Genomic DNA, 24,822 nt, shown 5'->3' on the forward strand with positions numbered 1-24,822 from the left:
ATTATAGTAATAATTAAAAGCATATGAATAACCCTTTATATGAAAAATGTGTGAAAAAACTCCAAAGGAAATTATTTGGTGATAATTGACTTTTATTAGTCATCAACAAAAAGGTTTGTAAAAATAAAAATAGATAAAAAAAAAACACTGCAATCATCTATTGTATAACCAAAATTGCACCCGATAAATATGTCATGTGGCATTGTTTTTCAATATTTTTTTAATTTATTTTTTTAACTTTATACAAAAAGGATTGCATAAGAACTAATCATTGTCCATAAAAATATTAATGTCCGTATACACATCACTAGTGGATAAGAAAATATATGATTATGAAATCAAGATAAAAGATGTGCCATGAATTTTTTTTTTTTTTTTTTTTTTTAACTTGTTGAAGCTAGAGAACTCGAAATAAGTGAAATCCATTTAAGTTCAATTTAATAACTATTTGATTTTTTGTTTTAAATTAGTTTGTTTTCTTACTATTTTTTAACTATGATATTTAAATAATCAAAATTTGACTTTTTTTTTTTAAAAAAATATTACTAAAAATAGATAACAAAACAAAGAAATCAATTAATAGGATTTATAACCTTAATTTTAAATAACTAAAATCGAAAAATGGCTGGGTTGAGGGCACATATCATCAGAAGAACCCTTTCTCAACTTTGAATAAGAGGGATATACAAAAGAGTGATAAACATTGATGGTCCTACTAATCAAATATGTTTTTGCTTTATTTTCTTCATAAATTTTTTGAAAGCTCCGTTTTACTCTAAAGGCTTGATCCTATAAGATGTTAAGATATAGTTTAAAGTTTGTTTAAATCTTATTTTGATCCTTAAATTTTGACCTTTGTTCTATTTTAGTCCCCATACTTTAAAAAACGTCTATTTTAGCCCCTGAATTTTTAAAAGATGTTTAATTTGGTCCCTATTGTTAAGATTATGTTAGCATTTTAAAGATGAAATATGTTTAAGGATGAAATATGTTTAAGATGAAATTACATCTAGCATGAAATTACATATCATTGTCCATAAAAATGTTAACATTTTAAATGACTTTTGAGAACTTCTATTGAAAATGGTTTTACCACCTAATTCAAAATTGAAACTCCAGATTTTTTAACATGTGGTTAACTTATTTGACGGTCTAGTCATTAAAAAATACCGTCATTTTACCATTATGTTTAAGAGTTAATAGAATCATAATGGCATGTACAAAAGTAAACACTTTTTAAAAGTTCAAGGCCTAAAAATAACATGTTTAAGGATTAAAATAGAATAAGATTTAGACTTCAGGGACCAAAATAAGATTGAAACCTTTAAAGTTTTGTTAGTAAATCGATAAATTTATATCTAAATTAATTAAAATTTAAAAATTTCGAATTTATGAGACTTATTTGACACACAATTACACTTTAAAAGTTCGACGATTAAATCGACAAAAACCTTGAAATTTTAAGCCTAAACTTGTGCATCTATCTATCTATATACATGCACACACTTTTTGTATTGTTTTGTTCATGATATCTTTTCATGATCTTTAAACTCTTTTTTGTTGAGTATCGTGCGTGAAGTTGTGAGAATATTTAACCTATAGAATGTTGTAAATTATCAATTATTTTAAAAAAATATATGTATTATAAATATCATTAAAATAGATGCCCAATGTTCATTGTCCTAAAAGTCATGTGTCATTTTTTATAGGGACAGTTGCAAATATAGACATTAGACCCAAAGTATCAGCACATATAACATAATGTAAAAAAAAAATTACAAATATGACCAAATTTAAATAGTCTATCAATGATAGAACATATTATTGGTAGGAGTCTATCTGTGATAGACCATAGTAAGAGTTTATCAACGATAGAAGTCTATCGATAGACTTGTCTATATTTGCGATTTTTTAAAAATGATGTTATATACTTGGTTATTATCCCTAAAAATGCTACCGATTATAATTTTCCTTTTTTATATTGCCCATGAGCCTTGTAATAATTCATGTTTGGTGTCCATGTAAATCCATATTGTACCCAACACTTTGCCAATAATTATTGACATTTGGTGGATCTCAAAAGAATGCACATTGGTGAGAAAACCACTTAAGAATTCCATTAATTTTCATATTATCCAATTTTTATAATTTTAGCTATTTTATTTTATATTATATTATATTTATTTGTAATTATTATATTATTTTATCATTATATTATATTTTTCCACATTCGTATTTCCGTCGTGCTCTTCAAGTTTACAATACTATGCAATAATGATGACAGTTTTCTTTTATCAAAATTGCAATTTACAATTAATTATAGTATATATATATATATACCTCTTTCATCATTTATATTTAAAAGAAGAAATTTCATGTTTGGTCCTTAAGTTTGATTGAGGTTAAATTTAATTTCTTGAGTTTTCAAACTCAACCGTTTTATTCTCGAGATTTGCATTTGGTAGAACTAGTTTGATACAACGTGTGTTGCACATCGTACTAAGTTTAATAATAGAATTTAAAAAACACATTTTATCCTTTAATTTAAAAAACACATTTTATCCTTTTACTAATCTCTTAATTTTAAAGATTAAATAAACCAAAATATTTTTTTCCAATTTTTTTTTGATTTATTTGAATTGGATAATTGGATTATTCTCTTAATTTTAAACTTCAATTACTTAATTCTAAACATTAATTAAAATATCATTTTTTTTATTTAATTTTGTGATAAGCTTATCTATAATATATATATTATTTAAATTAATTTGGATAATATGAATATGCTTTTAATTTCAAACTTTAATTTAAACTAAAATATTACATTTCTATTTTTGTATAGAATTTCATAATAACTATTTCTTAGTATTTGATTATCTCCTATTTTCATTTTTATTAAAATTCTAAAAAAATATATTATTTTTTCTATGCAAATAGATACCCTAAAAACTTATAAATTTTGATTTGCAAACATCATCTTCTTGATTTTAAAGAATCCATTGGCATACATTTGCAAAAATTAAAAAGTGAAAAAAAACTACAAATGAATAAAATAGATAATCGTTTATCAATTTACAGACTTCTCAATTTGTTGAACCTCAAAAGCGAGGTATTCTTATCTACCATCTTAAATATGCGAGGCGAGTATAAAAAAAAATACAAAAACATTAAAAAGAGTGTTTATCATGTAGAGTTTGGATGAATTGAGCTAGTAATTATTATATAAAGACTTAAATTATATGTGTATAGGGTGGTGAACTGAGTTGAATTGAAATATTTGTATTTCGGGTGGTGAGTTGAGTTAGTACAGTTTCCTAAATGAAATTGATTGTCTTTCATTTTTTTTTCTGCTATTTTTTCTTTAAGTTCTCAACTATGCACATGTTTTCGTTAAATTTTAACACTAAAAATTGCATTATTTTTTTCATTCTTAAAGCATAACAACTTCCTACAACATAAATATATACTAAATACTAATTTTAAATTCAATTTTAAATTAATTACATAACATTCTTTTCATTCCTAAACACAAAAATATTCCAAACAAATGAAATTTTTTTATAATTACTTAGCCCTTATGAAGATTGAAAAAGTTTAAAAATTGAACTTTTTTTTTTTTTTTTTTTTTGCTTCTGGAGAAATGTAACAACTTTTTGTTTTTTCTTCTTAAAAAATTTAACATATTTTCAGCACACAATTTAAACACTCAATTACATAACAATTTCATCACATTTAAAGTCAAACATTGAGTTGGAAATTTTTTACCAACTCAACTCAACTTACTTTTGTTGCCAAATACCCTTAAATATCACTCTATGGAGGCATTTGATGCTCAGAGTTGAGTTGATAATTACATAGGAAGAGAGTAGTTGAGAGGTAAAAAACCTCTTTAATCATTGATAAACCAAACGGTGATAGATTTTTTTTACCCACCTAACCCAACCCAACTTGGGGCCTAACCTCCCAGAGGTATGTGAAAAGTAGATTAACAAAATTAAAAGAAAGAAAAAGAAAAATGAGGAGATACCTGATAAAAAAAATTGGTGGTTTCAACTATTTATAGAGAAAAGTCAGAGTAAATCGTAATTTGATTTTATTTTTAATCAAATTATATTAACAGATAAAGGTGATTTTTCTTTATAAAGTGTGATTTTTTTTAAAAAAAAAGAAAGATTTTTCCTGTGGTAGATATTATATTCTAAAATGTTATTGTAATTTTTTTAAAAAGAAAAGCATTTATTTTTTAAGTGATTGGTTATTTTTCTAAATATAAATTTTGACTCTTAAATCAAATATTAGAAATAAAAAAAATTTAAACCAATAATAAATATAGATTTTTCTTATAAATAGAAAAATCTAAAAAATATTTACACTTTTTAGAAGAAAAAAAAGTTTCATAAGTACTTTATATTTTGGAACTTTTTTCTTAAATATTTTTTTATATTTAAAAGATCCCTTTTAATTTTTGACGTGAATGGTATTTTCTTTTTTAAAAAATCATTTTTAATGATTTTAATACAAAAATATATCATATATTGATTCTCATTGAATTTCACGTATATCAGTTTTTTTAAATTAAATCAAATATTAGATATAATCCAATTTTAAACCAATCAAATATGAATTGTTATTGATTTTCAAGTATATGAATTTTTTGAATGATATAAATCATGTTAATAATATCAAATGATATTTTATGTTTTTAAAAATCTTAAAATATTGATGAGACAGAGAAAAATAATATATAAAATCATGTTAAAAATAAAATATTTCAAAATTTTAAAATATCATATTTCTTTAATCTATAAATTAAAATAAATTTTCAAAAAATAAAAGAAAAAGGAAAAAATTATCTTTTAGAATTTTAAAATCTCATATTTGTTTAATTCACGTTAGAAAAATCTCATTTTATCATCTATTTAATTTGAATGGTTTTTCTTTCTTAAAAATTTAGATTATTTAATGATTTAAATATAAAATTATTTAAAATATCCTAGTAACCATCTATTCAAGGAGGCAAAAGAAGAAACCAAAATTTCTCCTCCATAATTCCTTTTATATAGTATTGATTAATTCTTAGACCATTTTTGTCAATTTTTCCGTTAGGTACTAACTGAAAGTTAGTGATAATATTATAATGACAAACACAGTCATTAAACGTCGTCTGTCAACGTCATTTCCTTACTGAAGCCACGATTGTTTTTTTTGTTTCTTTTTTTTTTTTCCTTCTCCTTCTTTATTTCTTTTATTTTCTTTTACCCTTCCCTTCGACTCCCTCCTTTCTCCTTTTCATCTAAAATTTTACTTTATGATTGACTAAACTTTAAAATTTATTTAATCTTTAAAATTTTATCCTTTTACTAACCTCTTAATTTTAAAGATTAAATAAACCAAAATATTTTTACAATTTTTTTCATTTATTTGAATTGGATAATTTGATTATTCTCTTAATTTTAAAATTTAATTAAAATATTTTTTTATTTCATTTTGGGATAAGCTTATCGATATTATATAGATTATTTAAATTATTTTGGATAATATGAATATGCTTTTAATTTCAGATTTTAATTTAAACTAAAATATTAATTTTCTATTTTTTTTATAGAAATTCATAATAACTATTTCTTAGTATTTGATTATCTCCTATTTTCATTTTTATTAAAATTCTAAAAAAATATATTATTTTTTCTATACAAATAGATACCCTAAAAACTTAATAAATTTTGATTTGCAAACATCATCTTCTTGATTTTAAAGAATCCATTGGCATACATTTTCAAAAATTAAAAAGTGAAAAAAAACTACAAAAGAATAAAATAGATAATCGTTTATCAATTTACAGACTTCTCAATTTGTTGAACCTCAAAAGTGAGGAATTCTTATCCACCATCTTAAATTTGCGAGGCATGTATACAAAAAATACAAAAACATTAAAAAGAGTGTTTGTCATGCAGAATTTGGATGAGTAGAGTTGGTAATTATTATATGAAGACTTAAATTATATGTGTATGGGGTGGTGAATTGATTTGAATTAGAATATTTGTGTTTCATGTGGTGAGTTGAGTTAGTGCAGTTTTCTAAATGAAATTGATTTTGTCCTTGATTTTTTTTCTTCGCTATTTTTATTTTTTAAATTCCCAACTATACACGGTTTTCCTTAAATTTTAACACTAAAAGTTGCATAATTTTTTTCATTCTTAAACATAACAACTTCCTACAAAGTATATACTAAGCACTAATTTTAAATTCAATTTTGAATCAATTACATAACATTTTTTTCATTCTTAAACAGTAAAATATTTCAAAGAAATGTAAACTTTTTACGATTACTTAGCCCTTATGAAAACTGAAAAAGCTTAAAAATTGAACAAACTTTTTTTTTTTTTTTTTTGCTTCTTGAAAAATGTAACAACTTTTTGTTTTTTCTTCTTAAAAAATTTAACATATCTTCAGTACACTATTTAAACACTCAATTGCATAACAATTTCATCATATTTAAAGTCAAACATTGAGTTGGTAATTTTTTACCAACTCAATACAATTTACTTTGTGTTGCCAAACACCCTTACATATCACTCTATGAGGGCATTTAATGCTCAGAGTTGAGTTGATAATTATTATATGATGAGAGTAATTGAGAGAGTTGATGTGAATAACGAGATGAGAAATGTATGTTAAGGCGAATAAGGAGGTAATAAATCTCTTTAATAATTGGTGAACCAAACCGTGGATTCTTTTTACCCACCCAACCTAACCCAACTTGGGGCCAAACATCCCTAAAATTTGTGAAAAGTAGATTAACAAAATTAAAAGAAAGAATAAGAAAATTGAGGAGATACCTGATAAAAAAAAATTGGTGGTTGAAGTCAACTATTTATAGAAAAAACTCATAGTAAATTGTAAATTGATTTTATTTTTAATCAAATTATATTAACGGATAAAGGTGATTTTTTTTTTTATAAAATGTGATTTTTTCTAAAAAAAGAAAGATCTTTCCAGCTGTAGATATTATATTCTAAAATGTTATTGTTATTTTTTTTTAAAGAAAATCATTTATTTTTTAAGTGAATGGTTATTTTTCTTAATATAAATTTTGAATCTTAAATTAAATATTAGAAATAACTAAAATTTAAATCAATAAAAAATAGAGATTTTTTTTATAATAAAAAAATCTAAAAAATATTTATACTTATTAGAAAAAAAATTCCATATGTACTTTGTATTTTGAAACTTTTTTCTTAAATATATTTAAATATTTTTTTATATTTGAATGGGCCCTTTTCATTTTTGACGTGAATTGTATTTTCTTTATAATCAAATTTTAAATGAATCAAGTTTTTTTTAATTATATAAATCAAATATTAGAGATAACCAACTTTTTTTTACATTTATGCACTAAAAAATAAATTTTACATGTATGCACTAAAATAGGACACATTTTTTTTTTTTTTTAATAACTAGTTTTAACGTGTATGCACAAAGAAAAGAGCCTCTCTTTTAGCGTGAATTTGAGATTTTAAGGATAAAATCCATTTATTGTTTTAAAAAATCTCTACTTTAACGTGTATGCACAAAGATAGGGGAGATTTTAATTCTTTTTTTTTTATATAAAAAAAAATCATTTTTAATGATTTTAATACAAAAATATAACATACATGGATTCTCATTAATTTCACATATATGATTTTTTTTAATTAAATCAAATATAAGATATAATCAAACTTTAAACCAATCAAATATGGATTTTTATTGATTTTCAAGTATATAGATATTTTGAATGATATAAATCATGTTGATAATATCAAATATCATGATATGTTATGTTTTTAAAAATCTTACAAAATTGATGAGACAAAGTGACTATATATATATATAGTCAGAAAACTAATATATATAATCACATTAAAAATAAAATATTTTAAAATTTTAAAATATCTAATTTCTATAATCTATAAATTAAAATAAAATTTCAAAAAATAAAATAAAAAAGAAAAAAAAAAGATCTTTTAGAAGTTTAAAATCTCAGTTTTGTTTAATCTACGTTAGAAAAATCTCATTTTATTATCTTTTTAATTTGAATGTTTTTCTTTCTTAAATTTTAGATTATTTAATGATTTAAATAAGAAATTATGTAAAATATCCTTGTAACCATCCATTAGAGGGGGTAAAGGAAGAAACCAAATTTTCTCCTCCATAATCCCTTTTATATAGTATAGATTAATTCTTGGTCTATTTTTGCCAATTTTTCCGTTAGGTACTAACTGAAAGTTAGTGATAATATTATAATGGCAAACACAGTCATTAAACGTCGTCTGTCAACGTCATCTGGTTACTGAAGCCGTGATTGTTTTTTTACAAAATTTTCTTCTTCCATATTTCTTTTATTTTCTTTTACCCTTCCTTTCGATCTCTCTCCTTTCTCCCTTTTACTTAAAATTTTACTTTATGATTGACTAATCTAAACTTAGGCTAATTCATTACAACGTGTACTCTCGACTAATAAATTAGAGATTTGAATTTTTCACTCTTACAAAGAAAGAAAGATGGGGTGTTTCATGCTCCCATTTTTATAATTAAATATTTGTTGATACAAAAAGAGGCACATTGTTTTGGCCCTACATTTAGTTAGCCCTGATTCTTATGAATAAATAAGGCTCGAGAGCCAAATCAGAGCTTATTCTCATATAAAAAGAAGATAAAGCTATTTTAGAGCTTCAACTTAAGATAGGACAAAAATAAAGAGAGCTATCGAGAACAAAACATAAAAAAAAAAAAAAAAAAAAAGAAGCTTCAATTGTTCATGCCTATAGCATGTGCCTTAGCCTTTATTTGTTGTCCTGCTTCTTGTATTGACTCTTTCGTTGATTGGGCTACATCACTTGCCTTAACCATCAAATTGCTTGTTTTCTCCTATATAATTACACAATAAATCAGTACCTTATCCAATCAATCCTTAATTTTAAAAGATAAAATGATTATTGAAGTAAAGTGAACCTGTGCTTGGCCTTTGGCTTCTCCAATGTGGTAGCTCATCTTTTGAGAGTTGTCTGCCATTTTCTTTTATAAAGAGATTAAAAAAATACAAAGTTGGGAACTTCCAAGGATTTTGGAGTTTTTTTTTTTAAGAACTCAAATGCATGTGATTTATATAACAATTTAAATTGAAACATAGCTTAACATGTGGCATGCCACAAATAGGTTGCATGCTACATGGTAGCTTGTGGTTTGAGAGGTTACAATTTAAGACCAACTTGACAATTTAAATATTTGAAGCTTCACTACATTCATTTAACATTTAGGGTTTGTTTGGAGCAGAAACTATTCTAATACTATAAAAATCACCTCTTGCTACAATAAATACCATTTTGTATTCCCCAATTAGCTACAATTAATACTATTTCAAAACCTCCATTTGCTATAGTATTTACAATTTGTCACAGTTTTTACTATTTTATATTCATCATTTTTTTTATTCTTTGCTACAATGTTTACTATTTTCTTCTCAAATTAAAATAGTTTACACCTCAAACACATACTATTATAACCCAAATTAACATAATCGATACACCAAACACAAACTATTATATCCCAACTACAATAACCAACTTCTTGTCCCAAATGTCCCCTTAGTTTTCTGACTTATAGACCTTGACATGTTGTCAAATTTACAAATATATTAGATACAAAGTTGATAGGTCAATAAGTATTATTAATTTGAAATATCAAATAGGTCAATGACCTGATAGAGTAAACTCACATGCAGAAGAAAAATAAGAATAATTAAGCACTCTAATTACACTTAATTTGAGTTTAAAACATGCATTGACACAAAATTTCAAAGAGAAGGGTTTCAAAAGCTACAACCTTTGATGAATCTCAGTAATACCAGCTTCTCTCCACGAATTGGAACTTCAAATAAACTAAGAACCACCACAGAGACCTTTTCTACTATTTTCTAACTCAAATTGAGAGGTGGAATCTCTGAATTGAAGTGAATTTCATAGAGAGGAAAAAGGGTTTGAAGAGATGAATCTTTTTAGTAGAGATTTAGTAAGAATTCAGCTTGCATGGCTGAAATTTCAAGTCAATATTTCAATACATACATTAAGTCCATGCATATTTGATTAAAATAGCTGATGCAACTTCAATTTCCATTGAAATTGAAGTGGCATGAGGTGGATTTTGAGTAGAAAAATCCACTTTTTATTTTTTAAAACAATATTAATTATATTAATTTGATTAATTTAAAACTTAATTAAAACTGATTTTCAAAAGTTCAGTTTTTTAATTTAAGTTTAATAATTTTGAATTTCAAAAAATCCAAAAATCAATTAATCAAATTACCAATTTTGATCATAAATTTCAAATTTGAATAAAGCTGGATAATTAATTAAACTAATTTAATTAATTTAATTTTAATATCAAATATCAAATGTTTTATTTCACCTCATCAAATATTTAAATCATTGTTTAACTATTTTTTAACTCTCCAATTTCGTGTAATTTCAACAAAATTAAAGGTTTTAATTGTATAAAATACAATTAATGAAAACCCTAATTGAATTTAAACACTCCAAATTCAAAACCCTAATATCAAATCTTAACATTTCAAATCCACTCAATTCATTAATCCAAGTTATATTTTACGAGCTACTAGAGCGGCCTTATGGACCTATAAATCATGAGTTCAAACCGATTTGAGATTAATTGGCTAAACTCTTTAAACCGAAATAATCAATTTTCATTAACTATCAAGACATACAACTATAGCTCAATGGTTGCACTCTCCCCACTGTAGATATATTTCTCTCCATTTTAATCATAATTAGTAAGTCAATCCTTCACAAATCGTTCGTATTTATAGCTAGGTCAAAATTATCGTCTTACCTCTGTATACGTCTTGCTCCTTAAGCTCCCACTGATCCTCTATTTAACAATTGATCTATAGTCCAATTTATAAACCATCACCCTCTCTGTGAGAGGGTCAGCACTTAAGAGAACAACCTATTTGTTAATCCTAAATTAGGTAGGAGTGAATTTCATCTTGCAGAACAACTATTTATCTAGTCTTATCTGCAAAATGGGAAGCTTATTGAGTAGTGTTATTGGACTACTCTCACCTATACAAATCAAAGGATAATCCTACCTATGCAACTCAAAGGATAATCCAAACAAGAGTTCATAGTTAGCTCAGGAATAGCCAGTTTTTGTTAGTTTTTGTTGGAGTTGATGCCCTAAATTTCGTAAGGTATTATAGTTTGTAAACATTATTGAACAAACTCATTGTGTTTTTAATAAAATATATGATATTTTAGTTGCATTAACTACAACAAACCAACCTATATATAGAGATAAATGGGTGGATCATGTTTAAGTGATAACCTAAATAGTCTTTAATAGATGGAAAAGACATGGTATCTATAACACCCGAGGCCCAGGATTCGGAATCCGAATTCAGCACCTGATGACCCCGACATTCACCTACGATCTGGCTACATCATCCTCACTTGCCTTGAATACTTCTAGAAGTGAAAGTTTCCCCCATAAACCAACACAGGTCCTTTTAGGATGCTTTGTCCTCACTTACATGCATCTTAAGAAAACTCCCAGGAGGTCACCCAACATAGGATTACTCCAAGCTAAGCAAGCTTAATTTTGAAGTTCTTATGATTGAGCCATCGAAAAGGAAGTTGCACCTAGTTGGTATAGGTAGTAACTTTCAATTCTTTTAAGCCTTTCTTAACCATACTTTCATGTCCTTAAGATCCCTCTCATTCGTACGTGATATTGGTTCATTCATGTACCCCTCCTGAACTCGGGTCGTTACAGTGTCTTATCCTAGTGACACTACCAATACGGCCTGCTTTTGTAGATGTTACAATTGTTGTAAAGTGCTACAAATGATTTGATCTTGATCATTCATGTTTAGGCATGCGAGCGGGGATATTCTATACAAAAGAAGTTTGTATAAGACTGGACCACGAAATGTTTAGTCTCATTATATAACGTCGTTCATAATAGAGGCTTACATTTCACAAGGACGACCATAGATAACCAAAATCCTGAGTGAGTTGTGAACTCCTACCTATGAAGGCTATCATTTGATTTGTATGGGTGAGAGTGGCTAGATTGCTGACTCAACAAACCTACCATTTTGGGGATTCATCTGATTGGGGAGTAGGAATACAACTACACAAGACGAAATTCACTCATTCTTTGAGGCAGAGGTAAGTAGATAAATTACTCCCCTAAAGGCTGATTCTGGGTCTTAAACAATGTGGCGCTATACCTTCTATTGGCTCGAGAGGGGTTTAGTCATAATTGGACTATGATCTATTGTTCATTATAGGGATCAGTGGTACTTAAGAAGTACAAGGGAAAAACGATAATTTGGCCTAGTAGTACGAGCAATTTGTGAAGGGTCATTGTATTGTTGATTGGTTATATCCAATGAACACAAAAATATATCTGTAGTGCGAAGAGTGTAGCTGTCGATCTTTAGTAGAGTGACTGACAGTTAACGGATGGTGAATAATATAATTAAAGAGTTTAATTAATTATTCATGTACCATTGGAGCTTCAAGCTACACGTCCATGAGGCCCCTTAGGTAGCTCAATAGAATTAATTGAGAATTAGTTTTTGAATTAATTTGAATTGTTCAAATTAATAGAGGGATTTAATTATATATAATATAATTAAGTTGATCCAATTATATGTGATATAAATGTTATAATGTATTTGATACATTATAGCTTCATGAGAGGAAATAAATATTTAATGAGATTCAAATATAGTTTCTATGAACTGGATTCATACTTTTAAAATTTAATATAAATGTGATTTATATTAAATGTCACATAAAAGATAAAAGAAACTATAGTTTATATTGTATGTGATACAATATTAAAACTATAGGTTATATGTTATATTTGATATAACATATAATTTAATATATATATATAATATGATAAGTTAGTTATGATATTTATATTATAATTATTTTAATAGTAAGGAAGAGAGTTACAACTCCCTTCCCACTTTTTTCTCTCCACCCACGTAAGTGGGTGGTAGTTATTTTTGGCAAGTAGAAAAGAAAAAGTTTCTTCTTCTTCTTGCAAGTGTAGCTAATCGATTGAGACAATGGCAAAACAACAAAAGAGTTTTGTGTGTTTGAGTTTTTGAGAGAGTCCTCAATCCTTCTTCCTCAACATTACGTTTTCCCTCAAAACCAAAATAGCCAGAGCTTAGCACTCCTGGGTTCTCACCTTGAGAATACCAAGGAAACATTCGTGGTAGTGTTTGATATTGTTCGAGGTTATTCTTTGAAGAAAGTTTTCAAGGAGTTCATGAATTGTTGAGGGAAAACATGAAGGAAGGTCTTCAAAGGTGAGGTTTCTAAAACCCTTATGTTAGCATGCTGTAATTTATAATTAAATACATATTTTGTTTATTTTGTAGGAACTCGTTTTTTAAGAGATCATTGAATCGAAGCGAATCGTCCAAATTCCATTAATTATTGAAAACATAATTTATAGTAAACTTACAAGATATGAATTTTAAATAAATTGCATCATGCTTTTTATAAAAAAAGATTCATGACACTTTATCCTTGAAAAACCATTCTTCGTGAAACTCCCTCAAACAGTGACGTGACTCAAACAGAAACAACAACTCTTGAAGACCTTCTTCAAGATTTTCTCGAACAGTAACAAGGACTCTAGTACAAAGAGCCTTTGGTGTTCTCGGGGTGAGAACCCAGGAGTAATGGGCTTTGACTATTTTGGTTAGGAGGGATAGTTTGGGTAAAGGAAGGACATACAACCTACCCTTTGGGGTTTCCTCTGATAAGGGAGCTGGGAACTCAGCTACACAAGACGAAATTCATCTTCCCAAAGCAAGGGTAAGTAGATAAATTACTCCATTAAGGGCTGATTTTGGGGCTTGAACAATGTGGTGCCACACCTTCTCTTGGCCCGATAAGGGTTTACTTATAGTGGGACTATGATGTATTGTTCATTAGAGGAATTATTGGTACTTAAGAAGTTAGATGTAATTTTGGGGTTGATGCCCTAAAGTCTCGTGTTCTATAGTTTGATAACTGTTTATATGAACGTTTTGTTGTATAATAATGCTATTTACTTCACATCTTGTTTTTGCCCGGTACATGTTTTATTTACTTTACCACAAACCACTACAAACATAAAATCCATGGTTATCTGTATATAACTTAAGCACGTATGTGGTGACATACAAGTGGGTCATGTTTTGAGTGATAACCAAAATGGTCTGTAGTATATGAAATAGAGGGTCCTGACAACGCTACGGATGCGGCCCGCTTTGTATATTAGTCACAAGTATTGTGACTTGTCACAGATGGTCTGATCCTGTCATTTCGTAAATGGGGACATGTGAGCGAGGGCGTCCTATACAAAAAGTTTGTATAAGACCTGACCATGAAATGTTAACATCTCGTTATATAACACCGTTCATGACAGAGACTTCACTTCCCTAAGATGACCATAGGTAACATGACCTCAATCCTGAGTGTGTTAGGAACTCCTACCATTGAGGGCGATCCTTTGATTTGTATGGGTGCGAGTGGTAAGGTCGCCAATTCAAAGCTACCATTTTGGGCATTCGTCTAATTTGAGAGTTGGAAACTCAGCTACACAAGATGGAATTCACTCCTTCCCCAAGGCAGGGATAAATAGATAGATAGCTCCCTTGGACTAATTCCAAGGCTTGAACAATGTGGTGCCATACACCTTCTCTTGGCCCGAGAGGTGTTCACACATAGTTGGACTATGTTGTATTGTTCATTAAAGGAATCGGTGATACCTAAAGAGTGAGATGTAACTATAGGGGAAAAACGGTAAATTGGCCCAACTGTACTTACGAGCATCTGTAAAAGGTCATCATACTCATGATTGGTTATATCCGATGGACATAGAAATATATCTGTGGTAAGAAGTGTTCAACTGTTGGTCTTTAATGGAATGCCTGATAATTTATGGATGGTGGATCTCGTGGCTAAAGTGTTTAGTCAGCTATTCACGTACCATTGGAGCTTCGAGCCACAAGTCCATTAGGTCCCCTGGGTAGCCTGGATAAAGTCGAGAATTAGTATTTGGGTCAGTTTGAAATGTTCAAATTGACAAGAGAGAGTTTGATTATATATGATATAATTAGACTGGTTAATTATATATGATATAATTGATTAAATGTATGAGATACATTATTTTGGAGAAAATTAGATATAACATGATTTATATCAAGTAGAGGAGAAATTACTATAGTAGATATGTAATATCAAACTATAGGGTAAGAATATAATATGATTATATTCATTAATTATTAAATTTGTTAATTATATGATAATTTTCCTAAAACTTCTCTCAGTTGTGTGTTAGTGGGAGAATCTGAAGTCGATTATTGTAACCGAAGAATAAAATGAAAATTTGTTTCATTTTGCAAAGGTTCAAAATATCGCAATCAGTGTGAAAACATAACGATCGCCTAACTTGAGAGCCTATACAATAGTCTCTCATCGTCTAAACGATCGCACACCCGTTCCTAAAGGATCGCTTAGTTTTCCTAAACGATCGCATAGTGTGCCGCATTTTCTAAACGATCGTCTACCATTTATTAAACGATCGCTTAGTAAAACCTACACGATCATGTAGGTTCTTCTAAACGATAAGCATATAGCTATACGATTGCTCTTTCTCTCCCACTTGCTTATCATCTACACGATTTGTTTTCTCTCCGACCTCTACCAAATTCACCAAAGACCACACTTTGGATTCCCGCTCCGAGAATACCAAGGGCTCCATTTGGTGGTGTCGTCCCCGCTGCTTTCTTGTTTGAGATCGTTCGTGTTGCTGCCGTTCGTGTAGACGATCGTGCTGCTGCAGCCGACTGGTTTGCTGGGCGATAGAGTGCGCGTAGAGGTTCTTCCATTCGTCAGAGTTTAACGCTTGAAGAGGGTCTTCAACTGGTATGAGAACTCTTTCTTTTGTATTTTATTCTCCGAAGCATGTCGTTAATCAATGTAAATTGCATAACTGTTTGTTAGAATGTATATGTTGTATTTCGGTCACAATGAAATCGAAAAGATCCAAACGTGCTCATGGATGCTCTTCGTTAAGAGTTCCTTCAGTAACTATAGGGGTAAAATGGTAAATTGGCCTAACTGTACTTACGAGTGATTTATGAAGGGTCATCGTACTGTTGATCGGTTATATCCAATGAATACAAAAATATATCTATAGTATGAAGAGTACAACTATCGATCTTTAGTTGAATGCCCGACAGTTAATGGATGGTAGATATCGTGATTAAAGAGTTTAGTCAGTTGTTTACATACCATTGGAGCTTCAAGCTACAGGTCCATAAGATCTCCTTGGTAGCTCAATGGATTCATGTTGAGAATAGTTTTTGGCTTAGTTTGAAGTGTTCAAATTAACAAGAGGGAATTTGATTATATATGATATAATTAAATTCATTCAATTATATGTGATATAATTGATTTAATGTATTAGATACATTATTGGAGGAATTAATATAAATATGATTTATATTAAATGTCATCAAGGAGAAAAAACCTAAATTGCTTTTACTCGATGGTAATTTGGTAATTTCTACTCCTTTGAAGCTCGGATGTTCAAATCAACTCCAAATTTCTTCAAGTTAACCACAATCGGCTCCAAATCGCCAATTCTACCTCTTGATTACTCGATCCTTAAAAATTAGGGAAATAAACAAGTAAAATCCAATAACAAGTTCAAATTAAGCTAGGAATAATAGTTCTTTTTTAGAGCTAACATACATGGAGAAGATTTTTTATATTATGGCAATCTATCAAGCAAATTATTATAACAACTGCTCTTTTAAATCATGCTGAAATTCTGAGGATTTATGAAGCTAGACAATAGTGCCCTTATATGAAGACAATAATGCATCATATGTTGGCATTACTATTCAATTAATTTCTTCAAAAGATAATTTGAAAGGCTTATTAACGAAGTTGTTACTTACAACAACATCTGAGAAGTTAACACACAACATTTGAATGTAACAACTAAGAGATATCAAGTGATGTCTTTATGAGGATGAGCAAATGTGTTGTACTATTTTTCCCTTGACTATGATTTTATCCCACCAAATTTTCTTAGTAAGATTTTGATTTTTCTTAGTAAGGTTTTTAATGCGGCAGTTATTAAAATATATGAATAACATACCTTTTTTTCTTCACTAATTTTTTTTATCCCATTAAATTTTTCCTAGTAAGGTTTTTACGCGATATATATTCCCTATAGTATTGGATATCTTGGAAATCTAAGGGAAGTGTTATAAATATTTGAATTATATATGGTATTAGACATCTAAGGGGGAGTGTTATAAATATTTGAATTATATATAGATGTCTATAGAGTACATATCTACAAAAATCTTCGTAATTTGTATAAATAGTGGTTATTGAAGTCTTTAAGATATGGATTCATTCTCTACTCTCTTCTCCCTCAACTTGTTTTATAATAGGAATAACTATTTGATAGTATGAGGTTCATCTCAAAACCAATTGATAATGGGAGGAGTTCACTCATCTATCTTATTAAGAATGTGAAGTCTATTGATATTTTTTATCAATGTGGGATTCACAACAATAACTGGGATTGTTTTTTTTCATATTACAAGTTTGAAAACTTTTTATATTTTTTTTAAACAAAGTATTTTTATAACTTATTAGAAAAATATTGTAGAAGGTTGCAGGTTAAAGTTGCACCCTTTTTACAAAGCATTCCCAAGGACAAAAAATAAAAGTTGGCATTTGTTTTATTAAAAATAAAATCGCATGTTAAAGATGCGATTTATTATTATTTTTTTTTCAAGTTAGGATTTAGGTTTGGAGATATATGCGATCTTTTAATTCTTTTTTTCTAACCTTAAGTAGATCACATGTTGAAGATTCAATCTTTTAATTTTTTTTTTTTTTTTTTTTTGTAAAAAAAGGAAAACTTAAAGATCGCATGTGTTGAAGATATGATCTTTTAATTTGTTTCAGAAAAGATAAAAGATTGCAAGTGAAGATACAACCTAAAGCTTAAACCTAAACCCTAATTTGGAAAAAAATAATTAAGTAGATAGCGTCTTCAACATGCGATCTTTTTATTGTTTTTAAATAAATGTTTTTTTTCTTTGGGAGTGGTTTTTTTTTTTTTTTTTTTTTTTTTTTTTTTGCCTTGCCATGAACAATATATATTTTTTTAAATGGGTTGGTATAAACTGTGCAGAGTGAAAAAAAAAAAAACCAATATACAAAATATTCTCATGAAATAAAAAAAATTAAAAAAATGATGATGATTATGGCTTGATATTCTCATTAATTAATTTTGATTCATTAAATCTAAGTCACTCTACTATAGATCTAAAGTTGAACTCTTATATCTTGTTAGTTAAATTATGACCAATGAGCACAGATCCATGATATAAACACATACTATCAACCCTAGGGCTAAATTTTCTATAGATCTAAAGTTGAACTCTTATATCTTGTTAGTTAAATTATGACCAATGAGCACAGATCCATGATATAAACACATACTATTAACCCTAGGGCTAAATTTTCAATTCTACCACCCCACATCTATTAAAAAAAAAAAAGTGAACCCAAAAGAAGCACCATGTTGAAGATCCCACATTAAAAAGATAATAAGAGCTCATATTTTCTATTAGATAAATGGACTAATTTACTTGTCAACTAGTTTTAGATGTAACATCTTATTTGAGCTTTGTTCGTAATCTCATATTGAAAAGATAAAGAGATCATATAAATTTCGTCTTGTGGTTATAGATTTTTGAGTCCAACATCCCTCAGTTTATTAATGAGGTACAACCATACTTTGGTGGTTTCCATTTAATAAAAAAAAAATTCTTGGTCAACACATCGTATGAAGTAATTATATAATGAGTAAGGCAAACTTCAACTCTTAGGTTTCTACAAAGCATCAAATGATTATGAGATGTGTTACATATATATAAGTCAAACAAATTTAGTTTAGTTTGCAAATATAGATTGGGCTTGATTAGTTTGGATTAATATTATGGTCTATCTTGTTTCATCATTTCCTTTTTTTTTTTTAATGAATTTTATGGTCTATATTGAATGATCCGACTAGATCACTTTTGTTATATATATATATTTTAAAATTGCTCTAAAATATATGTTTTATCATTTAAAATCAATAAATGTTTAATTTTACACGTATAAATAGGACTTCCACATCGTTAAAATTAATTTTAAAAATTAAAAGCATATTTCATTCATATATTATTTTAAACTTTGGAATCGTGCATATATATGAAAGGTACAGAAGAATGAAATTGTTAATTGGATATATTGAGCTTGTATGTAGATCTCAAACGTGCTACTGTTTATTTTAATTGATGAAATTGTCTTATTGGAACACATGTTATGCAGGAAATAAAAAATGAAAAATTCGTATATTTAATTTGAAAAAAAAAATATAGATTACATTGGAAACATGTAAAGAATTAAATAATTTGTACATTATTTTGTGTCAAAATAAAAACATATTTGACAAATAAAAAATTTCAAGTGTAATCATATATGATACGTAATAAATATCAAGAATTAATCAACACGACATGTCACCAATGTAGAATGTATTATATTTCTTCACACGAAAATTGTATCAAGAAATATCTATCTTGACATTTTTTTTCAGAATCAAGTTATTACATTATACTTGACAGTCAAATACACGACGCATTAATAAATGTCAGGTATACTCTTTACTTAACATTATACAAACGTCATGTAACCTAATTGTTGTAATAGTGAATCCCAAATCTACCAGTTTATCAATTTCAACCAATCTTGTAAATGAAAGTAAGGGTATATCACACACACAATTGTGGTCAATATGGAACATTTCCTCAACTATATTAGTTGGGTCAAGAGCCCTAAATAGAACTATTTTCCAATAATATTATGACAAGTGGCACCTCTTCTCAAACTACAATCTACCACTTTTCATGCAAGCTATCTGTGGCATATACTTGTCAAACAATGTTTCTATCTAAACAAACATGAATTCTAAATCAACAAATTACAAATTATATTTTAAAAAAAAAAAGAAAGAAAGAAAAAACCTTGAAGTTCTATAACTCTGTAAAGAAAATATCAGACAACTCCCAGAAGATGAACTATCACATTGGAAAAGCTAAAGGTCAAGCTCAGGTTCACTAAATCATCACCATTATTTTATTAAAGGGGTCATGCTTTAATTTTAATAGTTGATTTTATTTGTGGTATCATGCTAATTCCCCTTTAATTTTAATAGTTGATTTTATTTGTGGTATCATGCTAATTTTGTTATTTGTAATGGTTTAGTGATGATTGAATATACCTAATAGCCTTGTTAAAAGGTATTTAGTACTAATTTTGTCATTCAAGATTAAAAAATAATTGAAGACATATCAATGTGGATAATCATGTAGGAAAAAGCAAACAATATGATGGACAAGGCAAGTGATGCAGCTCAATCAGCTAAAGAATCGATGCAAGAGGCAGGACAACAAATAAAGGCCAAAGCACAAGGTGGAGTTGATGCTGTCAAGTGAAGCATAATTCTATTTTCATTTTCTTCATTTTTTTGGATTTTTCTCTAAATGGTTTTTCTTTTTGTTTTTTCTTAGGCTCTTTTGTCTAAGGAGATGATTTCTCTTTTGTGTATGAAAAGAAAACCCGATTAAGGGATAATTAAACATTGGTGTAACTAGTGCTTTCGAAAATTTCACTTTTTATTAATAATTCAATGAGAAGGTGATCTATCTATTTGATTCATATATAGGAATACATGTATTCATCATTTAAATGAATTTTGTTAGAATTATATATATGAAAGAAAACATAACTTTAATGATAACAATGAATAATATTATATTTAGTATTTATTATTAACCTTTTTTTAACCAATGTATTGAACATATGATTGCACTTTATTACTTTGATTTTTATTATTAAGTATATGTGTGTATATATTTAAAAAACAATTTCAAACTCCATTATTGTTGAAATAATTATTTTGTAATAGTTGACCCACAGAAAAAAGTCAAAATTTTAGTAATAATTAAAAGCATATGAATAACCCTTTATATGAAAAATGTGTGAAAAAAAACTCCAAAGGGAATTATTTGGTGATAATTGACTTTTATTAGTCATCAACAAAAAGGTTTGTAGAAATAAAAATAGATAAAAACACTGCAATGATCTATTGTATAACCAAAATTGCACCCGATAAATATATGTCATGTGCCATTGTTTTCCAATATTTTCTTTAATTAATTTATTTTTTACTTTATACAAAAAGGATGGAACTAGTCATTGGCCATAAAAATATTAATGTCCGTTACACATCACAAGTGGATGTACATGAAGAAAATATATGATTATGAAATCAAGATAAAAGATGTGCCATGATATATATATATATATATATATATTTAACTTGATGAAGCTAGAGAATTCGAAATAAGTGAAATCCATTTAAGTTCAATTCGATAACTATTTGATTTTTTTTTTTTAAATTAGTTTGTTTTCTTACTATTTTTTAGCTTTGGTATTTAAAAAATCAAATTTTGACTTTTTTTAAAAAAATACTATTAAAAATAGATAACAAAATAAATAAATCAATTAGTAGGATTTATAACCTTAATTTTAAAAAACTAAAATCGAAAAATGGCTAGGTTGAGGGCACATATGATCAGAAGAATCCGTTCTCAACTTTGAATAAGAGGGATATACAAAAGAGTGTGATAAACATTGATGGTCCTACTAATCAAATATGTTTTGTCTCCATTTTCTTCATAAATTTTTTGAAAGCTCAGTTTTACTCTAATGACTTGATGTTATAAAATATAAAGATATAGTTTAAAGTTGGTTTAAATCCCATTTTGATCTTTAAACTTTGAACTTTGTTCTATTTTAGTCCCTGCATTTTAAAAAACGTCTGTTTTAATCTTTGAATTTTTAAAAGATGTTTAATTTGGTCCTATTGTTAAGATTATGTTAACATTTTAAAGATGAAATATGTTTAAGGATGAAATTGCATCGCATGGACTGAACAAGATAAGGTGAAGTAAAATATCAACAATCAACGTGTCAAAATAGTAAATGGCCAAAATCTTGGACGCAAAATGACTTTTGAGATCTTCTATAAAAAATGGTTTTACCACCTAATTCAAAATTGAAACTTTAGATTTTTGAACATGTGGTTAACTTATTTAACAGTCTAACCATTAAAAATACAAGTCATTTTACCATTATATTTAAGAGTTAATAGAATTATAATAGCATGTACAAAAGTAAACACTTTTTAAAATTTCTTGGCTTAAAAATGACATGTTTAAGGATTAAAATAGAATAAGATTTAGATTTTGGGGACCAAAATAAGATTTAAATCTTTAAAGTTTTGTTAGTAAATGGATAAATTTATATCTAAATTAATTAACATTTAAAATTTTCGAATTTATGAGACTTATTTGACACACAATTAGACACTTTTAAAATTTCAACGATTAAATCAACAAAAACCTTGAAATTTTAAGCCTAAACTTGTGCATCTTTCTATCTATGTACATGCGCACACTTTTTGCATTGTTTTGTTCATGATATCTTTTCATAATCTTTAAACTCTTTTTTTGTTGAGTATCGTGCGTGAAGTTGTGAGAATATTTAACCTATAGAATGTTGTAAATTATTTCAATTAATTAAGAAATATATATGTATTATAAATATCATAAAAATAGATACCCAATGTTTAGTGTCCTAAAAACCATGTGTCATTTTTTATAGGGACAGTTACAAATATAGATATTATACCCAAAGTATCAACACATATAACATAATGTAAAAAAAATTGCAAATATGACCAAATTTAAATAGTCTATCAATGATAGAACATATTATTGGTAGGAGTCTATCAGTGATAGACCATATCACTAGTAAAGTCTATCAACCATAGAAGTCTATCGCGGATAGACTTGTCTATATTTGCAATTTTTTTTAAATAATGTTATACACTTGGTTAATATTCCTAAAAATGCTACAAATTGCAACTTTTCTTTTTTATATTGCCCATACGCCTTGTAATAATTCATGTTTGGTGTCCATGTAAATCCATATCCTATGACACTTTGTCAATAATTAGTGATATTTGGTGGATTTCAAAAGAATGGTGGATCTCAAAAGAATGTACATTGGTGAGAAATCCACTTCAGAATTCCATTAATTTTCATATTATCCAATTTTATAATTTTAGTTATTTTATTTTATATTTATTTGTTATTATTATATATTTTTATCATTATATTATATTTTTCCATATTCGTATTCCTGTCCTGCTCTTCAAGTTTACAATACTATGCAATAATGATGACGGTTTTCTTTTATCAAAATTACAATTTACAATTAATTATAGTATTATAATCCACTCCATGTTTGGAGTTCTAATTATAATAATTAATGTCTCCAACTATTATAATTTACAATTAAATACAATATTACTATTTTAAATTCCACTTTGTTATTATGTTTATTATTTCCTCTTTATCCTCTCTTTTATCTTGTTTAATATTTTCTATCTGGACCAAAATAGTTTGCACCCTAAACATATATTATGATAATTAACTCAACGCTCCAAATATTCTTAAAAATTTAATAAAAAATAATAATCTTTTAATATTTTATCAACCATGAATATTAACCTAAATTTTTTTAAATAGATTTACATGCAACAACCTTAACAAATTATTAAAAAATTACTAAATAGTTGCAAAAATATAGACCGAAGAGAAAAGGGAACACATTTTTTCCACTATGACCCTTTTTTAAAAACAATAAAGAAAGAACCGAGAATTAGGAATAAAATGGCAAAAACCTTTGCACTAACAACGCTATACTCTTTATCAAGTGAGAGTATAATTCAAAGATAATTGACATTTGACATGCACTACCCTCTTTAAAATCAGAGGTTTAAATAATCCTCTCACTTTTAATTTATTATATGTATCATATATACCTCTTTCTTCATTTATATTTAAAAGAAGAAATTTGATTGAGATTAGATTTGATTTCTTGAATTTTCAAAGTCAACAGTTTTACTCTCGAGATTTGCATTTGGTAGAACTAGTTTGATACAACATGTGTTGCACATCTTACTAAGTTTAAAAATAGAACTTAAGAAATACATTTTATCCTTTTCCTAACCTCTTAATTTTAAAGATTAAATAAACCAAAATATTTTTTCAATATTTTTTCATTTATTTGAATTGGATAATTTGATTATTTTCTTAATTTTAAATTTTAGTTTCTTAATTTTAATTTTTAATTAAAATACCATTTTTTATTTCATTTTGTGATAAGCTTATCTATATTATATATATTATTTAAATTAATTTGAATAATATGAATATGCTTTTAATTTCAAACTTTAATTTAAACTAAAATATTAATTTTCTATTTTTGTATAAAATTTCATAATAACTATTTCTTAGTATTTGATTATCTCCTATTTTCATTTTTATTCAAATTCTCAAATATATATTATATTTTCTATGCAAATAGATACCCTAAAAACTTAATAAATTTTGATTTGCAAACATCATCTTCTTGGTTTTAAAGAATCCATTGGCATACATTTGCAAGAATTAAAAAGTGAAAAAAAAATTACAAAAGAATAAAATAGATAATCGTTTATCACTTTACAGACTTCTCGATTTTTTGAACCTCAAAAGCG

General features: G+C 27.2%; 1 protein-coding gene across 1 annotated transcript; it reads left to right on the forward strand.

The window, feature by feature from the left end:
• Positions 1 to 19,907: 19,907 nt before the first annotated feature.
• LOC120067417 (stress-induced protein KIN2-like) lies at positions 19,908 to 20,647 on the forward strand. The gene is made up of 3 exons (XM_039018985.1): positions 19,908 to 19,919; positions 20,202 to 20,264; positions 20,525 to 20,647. The coding sequence occupies exons 1-3, from the start codon at positions 19,908 to 19,910 to the stop codon at positions 20,645 to 20,647; spliced, it is 198 nt and encodes a 65-aa protein (XP_038874913.1).
• Positions 20,648 to 24,822: the final 4,175 nt, after the last annotated feature.

This window comes from Benincasa hispida, chromosome 12, assembly GCF_009727055.1.
Source record: "Benincasa hispida cultivar B227 chromosome 12, ASM972705v1, whole genome shotgun sequence".
Lineage (NCBI taxonomy): Eukaryota > Viridiplantae > Streptophyta > Magnoliopsida > Cucurbitales > Cucurbitaceae > Benincasa > Benincasa hispida.